At 44.8% G+C, this 12,569-nt stretch overlaps 1 protein-coding gene across 1 annotated transcript in view; it reads right to left on the minus strand.

Annotated features, from left to right (window-relative positions):
• Positions 1–12,569, minus strand: part of LOC133356269 (ATPase MORC2-like) — a 102,861-nt gene that overhangs the window by 11,765 nt on the left and 78,527 nt on the right. The window contains exons 18-20 of the mRNA XM_061573690.1: positions 3,644–3,698; positions 2,301–2,402; positions 1,495–1,608 (exon numbers count right to left, since the gene is read on the minus strand). Coding sequence (XP_061429674.1) covers positions 1,495–1,608; positions 2,301–2,402; positions 3,644–3,698 — 271 coding nt within the window. The remainder of the gene's footprint in view (positions 1–1,494; positions 1,609–2,300; positions 2,403–3,643; positions 3,699–12,569) is intronic.

Genomic DNA, 12,569 nt, shown 5'->3' on the forward strand with positions numbered 1-12,569 from the left:
AATTTTGGAGATCTTTTTGGTCACGCCTGCTATGTATGGTAACGTGATAGTTTTGGTCGGAGTTTCATGTGGCCGTTTCTGTATGGTGGGAGAAACAGCTTGGCGGATGGTGCGGTCAGAGTATCCGTTCATCCTGAGGGCCCGATATACATGTCTTAATTCACCGGCCAGGTGGTGTTGGTCAAAAATGCCATGGGCTCTGTGGTATAGCGTTTTGATGAGAGAATTATTTTGAGATGGGTGGTGGTGGGAATCCGGTTTCAGAGCCCATGGCATTTCTGACCAACACCACCTGGCCGGTGAATTATGACATGTATATCGGGCCCTCAGGATGAACGGATACTCTGACCGCACCATCCGCCAAGCTGTTTCTCCCACCATAAAGAAACAGCCACATGAAACTCCGACCAAAACTATCACGTTACCATACATAGCAGGCGTGACCAAAAAGATCTCCAAAATTCTAAACAAACATAAGATCCAAGTCCGATTCAGTACAGTGCATAAAATCCGTGATCTGATTCCATCTGTGAAGGATGTCGTTCCTGACTTACAGTATCCTGGAGTCTACAAACTGAGTTGCAGTTGTGGTGATTGCTACATTGGAGAAACGAAACGTCATGTTTCTGATCGTGTCCGCGAGCACAAGTCAGATCTGAAACACGGCAGAACTGATTCTTCGGCCGTTGCCGATCATTGCTACAACTCTGTAGGCTCTCATGAAATTGTCTTTTCCGAGACCAAGGTGCTCTGCAAACCTCCTGGCTACCATCAAAGGTTTGTACACGAAGCCATAATTTCAACCGTGATGATGGTTACAAACTGAGTAATCATTGGAAAGATGTGATTAACCATGCAAAAAAGATTTAACTACACTTATTTGGACCATCTTATTTGACAGACAACTATTACAGGTTATTGATAGAAAGCCAGTTTTGTTTTTCTTTTTTCATACTTTTGTTATGTAGGCTAGGCGTAGTCACAAACCGCACCTCTCCATAACAAAGGCTCAGTCTTTTGTTATGCAGTCTATTCTTAGTCTTAAGCCTCACCTTACCATATTAATAAAAAGTGTGCCGTTCCTGGCCCTTCCCCCCTCAACCATTATATATACGGAGTGGTATTTCTTGTAATCTCTCATTTACTTGATACAGCTGTCGTGGCTGTGACGGTTCCACCTGAAGACGGAAGCTTGTGTTGCCTCCGAAACGTCGTGATTTTTATTTTACTTTACTTTTATTAATTTAAAATATTTTACCTACGTGACTTTACCGCAAAAAACCTAAGAATATGAATCCTTGCAGTCACGAAAGCTTCAAATCTAAAATTGATGTCAGCCACCACAAACACCAGTAATGAAATTAGTACATGGTGCGGTGTGTAGTAAACATTACATAGGCGCTGTTACTCGCTTACAGCGCTTGCCAGAACAGTCCGTTAAAGGCTTTACGGGGGACATTTGTCTTTGCTCGTGTGTAGCAGGCAGTCGAAAACCTTGCTCTGCTGGGATCTGCGCTTGGGATCAGAAGAGGTGTCGCTCTCTTCTCCTCCTCCTTGTTCTGTTTCCGAGCTGCTAGAAATGATGACCGTAACGCTCGCTTCTTCGTTCTGCAGGAACCATTTATAATAAAAAATATATATACAGGGGGCCCAAAAGTCAGGACACATAGGGTTATATTTTATCTATTATAATTATTAATATATCTTTGTATGCTTCCTATTTAGATAACATTTAAATGGAAATAAAATTGACTGAATCGAAACAAAACATAATTGATGAATGTTGATGGATTACCCCTGTAATGTTAAAAAGAAAAAATACTAAATTCATAAATAAATATAATTAATGCATCATGAATTGAACTTATGGCAGGACCCCGGGGTTCCGAATAAACGGAAGTCAAAATCGTGTATTTATTTTTGGCGACTCAGTCCCACCGCGCACATAAACTCCGCGAACCACCTGGCGCGGATCATTCTGTTGTCATGTCATCCAAGCGCAGCAAGGACAAATGCGCAGAAGAAACGTAACTTTTAAACTTTGATTAGCGCATCGTGTAGATCTCGTCGAGAGGAATAGATTGCCGTATCGTTCGCCTTCAACAGACATAAAATTACGTCACAACGCAGTTTATGTGAGAGCCGGGGGCTTATGGGACACCGGGGTCCCGCCATAAGGTTCAATTGATGTTAATAACGTAAACTAGTTTGGGGTCAAGCCTAGGGGCACGGCCCAGTAGCAGCAGTCCCTGTGCATTAGTCTGCCAGTAGGGGGCGATGATTTCCACGTGCAACCCCACCCTCGTCGTTATCCGTCGCTTCTTCCCCCGAGCTGTGGAGCCACAGGAGGTGCTGGGGCTGTCTCTGCAAGCGTGCGAGCTGCCGCCAGAACTACGCGCAACCTGTATAGAAAAGACAAATTAAAATCAGAATTTTTATTTAGAGCGAAGGAGGAATCTGTTGAGCAATGATGCCCCATTGTGGCATTCAACTCTTGCGCAACTGCCATTCACCGCCATCATCATTCATCAGCCATGTTTTATCCACTGCTGGATGATGGCCACCCCCCATCCACCCCAAGCAGTTGCCACCTCTTGGGGTCTGACCATGCAACGACTCGGTTCCAGTTTCCTGCGCACAACACAAATTAATCGCTCCGTTTCCCGTGTGTGGACGTCCCTCCTCTCTGGCACTCGTTCCCTTCCTTTGCCTGGCGCTCTGCTAGTCAGAATCATAACCTTTTTTTATCCTGGAGGAGGAATCTGATGAGCTATGCAGCTCTCTTTTCCAGATGTCCAATAAGGGTGGGTGGTCAGCAAGTTACAATAACAAATAATACAAAACAAAGACTTGGAATGCAACATAGAGAAGAGGTAAGAAAGTCACAAAAAAATTAGAAAAATAAATCAAGTATATAAGTACAAATGGTATAAGTACATCAATTCCTACTGGTTTTTCAACACTAAATTCAAGCTTGGGCAAGGCAAAAAAACAACAACCACAGTCTCAGACCACACCAAGACAACAACACACAGTATCTCACATTAACATTGATCGATACACAAGTGAGGATAAACGTTTCAAATCACATTTGCAAATGTGGGAGGAAATGTGAATGTACGATGTTAAGGGAGGAAACGTTGTTCCAAAACATTGGTGCTGCCATCCCTTCCGGCCGTGACACATCCAGCCCAAGTCCATTAAACAATTCAACACCCCCCTGACATCCACCATCCTACTCTAAGAATAAAATGCCAAATGACGAGTGGGGAAGAGCTGGTAACAATTTGGAAGGAGGCACCTTCTCTGACTCTCTCTGTGCCAGCTATTGCCTGGAGGCAATTGTGTCCAAGAGACAAAAACCCATTGTAGGTTACGACTACAAATGATGGCAGCTGCTGCGTCTAGAAGCGATATCACACACAGAGTGACACGTGTTGGACTGTGCCTCTGTGCGAGTCTGGGTGTCTGCGCGAGTCTGTGGGAATCTTTACAAATCTGTAGCTCTCTGCGTACATCCCTGTAAGATGCAGTGACACACCACTTGCTTATAAGAGGCTATGGCGAGTAATTGTCCCTGCACAGTGTCCATGCTGCAGCCTGCTCACTCCCCCGCTGTGTAAGCACTATGCACTGGTTCAACCTTTTGCTTCATGATCTGCAGGGGAATGTGAGGGTCCTGTTCCACAGCCTCGCAACTGTAAAACAGCAGCAACAACAACACAACCCATCACTCAATCCCTACAACTGTACACCATCTCACCCATGTCTTCATTCAGACCCATTAATTTGATCCCATTTAATCGAAACTTGGTCAACTTTTGAAAAACGACATTGTGAATCACTTGTAATTGGATCGCACACATACAGCAGCAATAGTTGCCCCCCACTGGCAAATTGATGCCCCCAGGTCACCCACTCTTGCAAATGAGACTGAGTATATTAACCACTAGCGGTAAGTACTCGGCGTTGCTCGGGCAAAAAAGGCAGACACACACATGGACTTACACACAGACATCGACCCACACACATAGAAACACATCGACTTAGACGCACACACACATATGGTTAAACCCAGGATGGATCGTTAGCAGGCCAGCCTAAATGTTTATAACCGGCAAAGATGTTCCATTAGGGGGGTGCAAGTTTCGCAAGCGTAGAGAAGGGAGGGAATTACCGTGGCCGAGAAGACCTGGAGCTTCATGCGGAGCAAGAGACCAGGTAGCTTCCACACAGCGTTACGCAGCGGATGAAAAGATAATGGCGCTCGACTGATTCGGAGTGAGACCTCTGCTGTTTAACCGGGCAGGTATGGGAACTCTGTAATCTCTCCACAACTGGCCCAAATAACCGGGCAGGTATGGGAACTCTGTAATCTCTCCACAACTGGCCCATCAGCAATTGTGAGTTCTGGGGGTGGATTGTCCGATGGTACAAAATACCCAGGCAGGTGCTTAGTTTTGGTGGGGCTGATGGTAAGGCCGCACCTCATAGTGGCAAGCTCCAGGTTCAGCAGCAGTGCCTCCAACTCCTCCTCTGAGTGAGCAGCAATCACCAGAGCATTGGCATACACAATATGGTTGAGCAATAGGGAGCCATCCCTCGACCGCACCCCAGCATCGATCAGCCTTCCAATGTATCTGTACCATATGGTAAATCCTCCGGTACAGCCATTGCAGGCATCACGAACTACGTGGTCAAAATAGATGTGAAATAATGTGGGAGCCAGAGGACATTCCTGTGGCACCCCAAGGTGAACAGGGAATGGCTCTGACTCCCGGGCACGTAGTTTGACCTGTGCCCGCTGACTATCATGAAGGTCCTTAAGGATCGTGAGCAAAGGTTGAGGGACTCCGAAAGCATGAAGAACAACCCAGAGGCCAGGCCTACTGATGGTATCATAGGCCTTGAGCAGGTCAAGAAAGCACACACATGGACTCACACGCACACATGGACCTACAGACACGCAAAGAAATGGACTCACACTGACTCACATGGAGGCACGCACACAAAGCGACTAACACACACGCACATGGACTGACACATATCGACTCACCCACACACACACACATAGACGCACACACACATACATAGACTAACACACACATTGCCATACACACACATACGGACTCTCACATACAGACACCGACTTTAGATACACACACATGGATGAACACACACATATCGACTCACACGCACGCATTGAGTTACACACACACATCGAGTGACACGCACACATGTATGGACTTACACACACACATGGACTGACACGCATAGACACACAAACGCACATTGACTTACACACTCAGATGGAGGCATGCACACATGTCGACGAACACGCACACATGGACTAACACACACACAGCAACTGATACGCACACAAATGGACTGACACGCACACTTGGACTGACACACAAACACTTAGACGTACAGACACATACATTGGGCGTTGTCCGTTAGAAAAAGACAGACACACACATGGACCTACACGCACACACATATCGACTCAAACACGCACACATCGACTCGCACACACACATGGACGTGCACAGCAATCCCCGATGATGGCACAGCTATCAGCATCACAGTACAACGTACGAGTAAATAGCGTGACGTGAGCAATCGAAATAGAAATGCATAGAAGAAATACGTTGAAATGAGTGTAAATTAAAGAGCAGCAGTATGCACAGGTAAGTAGAGAAGCAGGCTACAGTCTAGATTATAGACTGGCAGTTCGCCGACTCAATGATATAAGCATTTCCACAGCCGACATAAAAAGCTTGCAATACGGGCAGCAGCTAAAAAAGCAGGATACAGTGACATGAAAGGCTCGCAGGATACTTAGTGAGGTAAAGAAGCAGGCAACAGATTATAGACTGGCATACAATCATAATGGGCAAAAGCAAAATTAAGTGTAGATAATAGAGTGGCAGTGCAATGACATTAATGAATCAGCAGGCAGCAGGCCATATCGCAGACTGGCAGTACACCGTCGCAGCGTAATAAAAACACAGGTAAACAAGAATTGAGGAAGCTAATAATGAAATATTAGTTTTCTGCACAGAAACATTATTATTGTAATATTTGTTTCATAATAGTAAGCAATGAACGTGATGAATAATCTGCACACAAACATTATTATAGTAAGATTTGCCAACTGATTACTTTAATAATCGTAAACAATGAACCAGAGTTGTTATGTGCACACAAAGATAATTATTGTAATATCTGGCGACGTATTTGTTTTATAATAGTAAGCAATGAAGTTGAGTTTTGATCTGCACACAAACATTATTATTGTAATGTTTGTCAACTAATGTTTAACAATAGTAAACAATGTACTTGAGTTGTTAGCCTAAGAAGCAAGCAAATTTGTACTTACCATAGGCATGTTGAGGCCTTGTGCCATGCGTAGCCCCCATCCTGGGCGAGGTGGCAGAGTTGTCACGTTGCCAGGCTAGGGGCTGGGCTGCTACCCCCCGCCAGCATCCCTCGCCCGTGCAAGAATAATGCTAATTAAGCAGTTAAATATTATAATCTACGGAGTCTGTAGTATAAACTGGACGCATCGTGTTGGGGGGGGGGGGGGGGGGGGGGGCGATGAGGACATCACACTGTGAAGAAATATCCGCAGTCATGTGTGTATTGCCTGTAAAACGCATAAAAGGAAATGTCCCCCATGAGGTCGAGCGAACGCGCATCACTTGGCAGGGTCCGCCCCCCCCCACGCAATTGTGTCAGTTGGTACGGTCGACGTCGAGCAATAAGTACATAATTAATATTCTTAGGTTTTTTCGGTAAAGTCACGTAGGTAAAAAATTAATAAAAGTAAAATAAAATAAAAATACAGACATAATTTCAACCGTGATGATGGTTACAAACCGAGTAATCATTGGAAAGATGTGATTAACCATGCAAAAAAGATTTAACTACACTTATTTGGACCATCTTATTTGACAGACAACTATTACAGGTTATTGATAGACAGCCAGTTTTGTTTTACCAGGTTTAGTTTTTTCTTTTTTCACACTTTTGTTATGTAGGCTAGGCGTAGTCACAAACCGCACCTCTCCATAACAAAGGCTCAGTCTTTTGATATGCAGTCTATTCTTAGTCATAAGCCTCACCTTACCATATTAATAAAAAGTGTGCCGTACTTGGCCCTTCCCCTCTTCAACCATTATATATACGGAGTGGCATCTCTTGTAATCTCTCATTTACTTGATACAGCTGTCGTGGCTGTGACGGTTCCAACCTGAAGACGGAAGCTTGTGTTGCCTCCGAAACGTTGTGATTTTTTATTTTTATTTTATTTTACTTTTATTAATTTACATTTTTTTACCTACGTGACTTTACCGAAAAAACCTAAGAATATGAATCCTTGCAGTCACGAAAGCTTCAAATCTAGAATTAAATAATTAATAATAGAAACGGCACAAATGTGTTAATTAAACTACTTTAAAGTTTACGGATGAGAAAACGGAATAGCCTATTCCCAACGCGGGGCTTAGGGCGTGTCGCCTGGCAAATCTTTTTCTACGTGAAGGCCACCGTCCGAGAGCCAAATCCCCCGCAAGCGCGCGGAGACTTTTATCTTATATATAAAAAAAAGTCTCCGCGCGCTCGCGCTTGCGGGGGATTTGGCTCTCGGACGGTGGCCTTCACGTAGAAAAAAATTGGCCAGGCGGCACGCCCTAAGCCCCGCGGTGGGAATAGGCTATTCTGTTTTCCCATCCGTAAACTTTAAAGCAGTTTAATTAACACATTTGTGCCGTTTCAATTATTCATTATTTGCTTATTGCTCGACATGGACCGTACCACCTGCCGCCAATTGCGTGGAAGGGGGCGGACCCTGCCAAGTGATGCGCCTTCGCTCCACCTAACGGGGACATTTCCTTTTACGCGTTTTACAGGCAACACATACACACATCATGCTGCCGATATTTCTTCACAGTGTCATGTCCGCCGCCTCGCCAATGTAAGCCAGGACGGGGGGCCACGCATGCCACAAGGCCTCAACGTGGCTATGATAAGTACAACGTTCCTTGCTTCTTATGCTAACTCAAGTCCATTGTTTACTATTGTTAAACACATTAGTTGACAAACATTACAATAATTATGTTTGTGTGCAGATCAAAACTCAGCTTCATTGCTTACTATTATGAAACAAATACCTTGCAAGATATTGTGTGCAGATAACAACTCAGGTTCATTGTTTACCATTATGAAACAAGTTGACAGATGTTACAATCATTATGTTTGTGTGCACAAAAGTCTTTTTGGATTTTTACGTTGCTAATTTTTCCCTTTTTTGCTGCGTTTTTATGACGCTACAATGGTCTACTGCCAGTCTGTGATTTCTGATTATTTCTACATTTCTATTGATTCCATCGCTCACGTTACGCTATTTCATCATACGTAGTACTGCCATACTGATAGCTGTGCCATCATCGGGAATTGCTGTGCCCGTCGATGTGTGTCTTTGAGTCATATGTGTGTGCGTGTAGAGCCATGCATGTCTTTAACTCCATATGTGTCTGTCTTTTTGGAATGGACAACGCCTCATGTGTGTGTGTACGTCTAAAGTGTTTATGTGTGTGTGTCAGTCCAAGTGTGCGTGTCAGTCCATTTGTGTGCATATCAGTCGCTGTGTGTGTGTAAGTACATGTGTGTTTACGTCAATGTGTGTGTGAGTCCACGTATTGGTGTGAGTCAGTGTATGTGTGTGAGTCGCTGTATGTGTGTACGTCCATATATGTGTGTGTAACTCCATGTGTGTATATCTCAAGTGGATGTCTGTGTGACAGTCCATATGTGTGTGTGTACGGCAATGTGTGTGCCACTCTATGTATGTATGTATGTGAGTCGCTGTATGTTTGTGAGTCGCTGTATGTGTGTACGTCGACATGTGTGTGTATCTCAAGTCGATGTATATGTGTGTGTGACTCCATATGTGTGTGTGTAAGTCGATGTGTTTGTGTGTGTCAGTCTATATGTGTGTGTGTCAGTCTATATGTGTGTGAGTCTCAGTCCATGTGCATCTGTGTTAGTCAGTGTAAGTCCATTTATTTGCGTGTCTGTAGGTCCATGTGTGTGTCTTAGTCCAAGCGTGTGCATTATTGACCTGCTCAAGGCCTATGATACCATCAGTAGGCCTGGCCTCTGGGTTGTTCTTCGTGCTTTCCGAGTCCCTCACCCACTGCTCACCATCCTTAAGGACCTTCATGATGGTGAGCGGCCCCGCGTCAAACTACATGGCCGTGAGTCAGAGCCATTCCCTGTACACCTTGGGGTGCGACAGGGATGTTCTCTGGCTCCCACATTATTTTACATATATTTGGACCACGTACTTCGTGAAGCCTTCAATGGCTGTACCGGAAGAATTCCCATCTGGTACAGATACAATGGGAGGCTGATCGATGCCCGGGTGCGGTCAAGGGATGGCTCCCTATTGCTCAACCACGTTATGTATGCCGATGATCTGCTAATTGCTGCTCACTCGGAGGAGTTTGAGGTGCCGCTGCTGAACCTGGAACGTGCCACCAAGAGGTGATGCCTTACCGTCAGTCCCACCAAAACTAAGCACCTGCCTGGGTATTTTGTACCATCGGACACTCCACCCCCACAACTCCCAATTGTTAATGGGCCAGTTGTAAAGAGAGTGGAAAGTTTCCCATACCTTGCCAGTGTGCTAATGACCGGCTCCGGTTTAACAGCAGAGGTCTCACTCCGAATTAGTCGAGCGGCAATATCTTTTGATCGATTGCGTAACGCTGTGTGGAAGCTACCTGGTCTATCACTCCGCACGAAGCTTCAGGCCTTTTCGGCCACGGTCATTCCCTCCCTTCTCTACGCTTCTGAAACTTGGACCCCCCTAATGGAACATCTTCACCTGTTACAAACATTTAGGATGGCCTGCCTACGATCCATCCTGGGTTTAACCAAGCTGCATTGTGTGAGGAGCTCACAAATCCTTGAAAGATGTGGACAAAGTCCCATTGGTGAGCTTCTCCGGCAGGCAAGGCTGCGTTGCCTAAACAGCTTTTGTTCCGCCGGATCGAGGGGGATAAATGGGCGCGGCATGGGCTAGAGAAGACATGGAGTGATGTGGTACAGGAGGACGTGGAGCTGAGTCGACTTGCCGATGACTGGTACCAGCGGTGTCAAGTTTGGCCTCTGTGGAGGAGGCTCCTGAAGGACGCTACTGGGCAGTTGGAGGCAGTCGCCCTCCAACAACAACGGAGGGTGGAGGAGCGACGCTCAAAACAACGAGCGGAGCGCCGGGTGGCTAAAGCACAGCAAGTGGCCACAGTAGGGGGCACAGATGGTGCATCAGCCAGTCGTCTCGGTCAGTCGACCTGTGCCATCTGGGTCTGTCCTGTGACCTCCTGCCAGCGGGCGTTCGACACTTCACGTGGCCTCAAGGTGCACTTAGCCTGGCACAAGCGTTGTGGTGACGTCACCGCCACTTACTGGCTAATGCCGATTGTTGTTGTTCAGTCTATGTATGTATGTGTGAGTCGATATGTGTGTGTAACTCTATATGTGTGTGTCAGTCGATTTTTTTCGCCCGAGCAACGCCGGGTACTTACAGCTAGTATATAAATAAGTATCATAGGCCTTGAGCAGGTCAATAAAGCACACACATGGACTAAGACGCACACATGGACCTACAGACACGCAAATAAATGGACTTACACCGACTAACATGGAGGCATGCACACACAGCGACTAACACACACGCACATGGACTGAGACACACACACATATCGACTCACCCACAAACACACATAGACGCACACACACATACATAGACTAACACACACATTGCCATACACACACATACGGACTCTCACACACAGACACCAACTTTAGATACACACACATAGATGAACACACACATATCGACTCACACACGCATTGAGTTACACACACACACATCGAGTGACACGCACACATGTATGGAGTTACACACACACATGGACTGACACGCATAGACACACAAACGCACATTGACTTACACACTCAGATGGAGGCATGCTCACACGTCGACGAACACGCACACATGGACTAACACACACAAACACATCGACTTACACACACACATTTGGACTCACACATAGACATCCACTTGAGATACACACACATGGAGTTACACACACATATCTACGTACACACATACAGCGACTCACACACATACACACAGAGTGACACACACATTGCCGTACACACACATACACATGCAGCGAGAGAAAAAAGTATTTGATCCCCTGCTGATTTTGTACGTTTGCCCACTGACAAAAAAATGATCAGTCTATAATTGTAATGGTAGGTTTATTTGAACAGTGAGAGACAGAATAACAACAAAATCCAGAAAAACGCATGTCAAAAATGTTATAAATTGATTTGCATTTTAATGAGGGAAATAAGTATTTGACCCCTCTGCAAAACATGACTTAGTAGGTAAAAAATAAAATTGAAATTAATAAAAGCCGCACCAACCTCACAATAATAATACAAAACTCCGATCCAGGTGCCTACCTTGGCTCCTCCCCCCCTTAACAAGTATATATACTTGTGTTGCCTCCGAAAAGTCGTGATTTTTATTTTATTTTACTTTTATTAATTTTAATTGTATTTTTTACCTATGTGACTTTACCGAAAAAACCTAAGAGTATGAATCCTTGCAGTCACGAAAGCTTCAAATCTAGAATTAATACCCTCTACGGGGAGGAATTTCACCTATCTGTTAAGAGTTTTTAACAGACGAGACAAGAAGTCACAGCTTCTCGAGACGCTGACCTTCCTCAAGAGATGCCGTGATAACAAGATAATACCCATAGCTTTCACACTCACATCTGCTGCTGTGTCCTCACCGAACTCTAAACAGATTTTATTTAAAGCTAGCCTATCACTAATCTCGGAGAGAATAAGGTTACTCCGATCTGAACTCGATAATTTAGACAAGACTCTCTTACAAACACATTTAATGTTAATACTAAAAATGTCCCCTTCTGATTGGAACCACGTTGACAACATGACTTCTGCTTCTGCTGACTCAATGTCAGCCAAATGCAAAGCTAACCTGATTTCTAAATTCAACCTCCTATCTAAGAAGAAACCAGAGCCACACATCACAAGGCTGGATGTCAACAAGACCGTTATTAATCAGAGTAACATCCCAATTTCTGACAATCTGAAAACGGTACTGGCCAAAGGGCTAAATTTCGCTGTCACCCCTAAATATATACCAATAGAGGATGTGATTTCTCAGATTGATGTAGCCCTCAGAGGCATAGGACACATCCATGCGGATGTAGCAAGAGCTGAAATAGCCACTATTCTTAAGAATGCTAAGAAACCCACTAGTAACATTAGCAAAAACGAACGCTCTGAACTCGCGAACCTAAAAAAGAGAGATGATATAGTCATCCTCTCGGCAGACAAGGGCAATGCCACGGTCATCATGGATAAAGAATCATACAACAACAAAATCCTGGACCTACTTAATGATGGGAGTTACTCCAAAATTAAAAACGATCCTACTAACAGCCTAACGACAAAAACTA

The sequence above is a fragment of the Lethenteron reissneri genome, chromosome 53 (assembly GCF_015708825.2).
Source record: "Lethenteron reissneri isolate LAM-NWPU_2019-01 chromosome 53, ASM1570882v1, whole genome shotgun sequence".
Lineage (NCBI taxonomy): Eukaryota > Metazoa > Chordata > Hyperoartia > Petromyzontiformes > Petromyzontidae > Lethenteron > Lethenteron reissneri.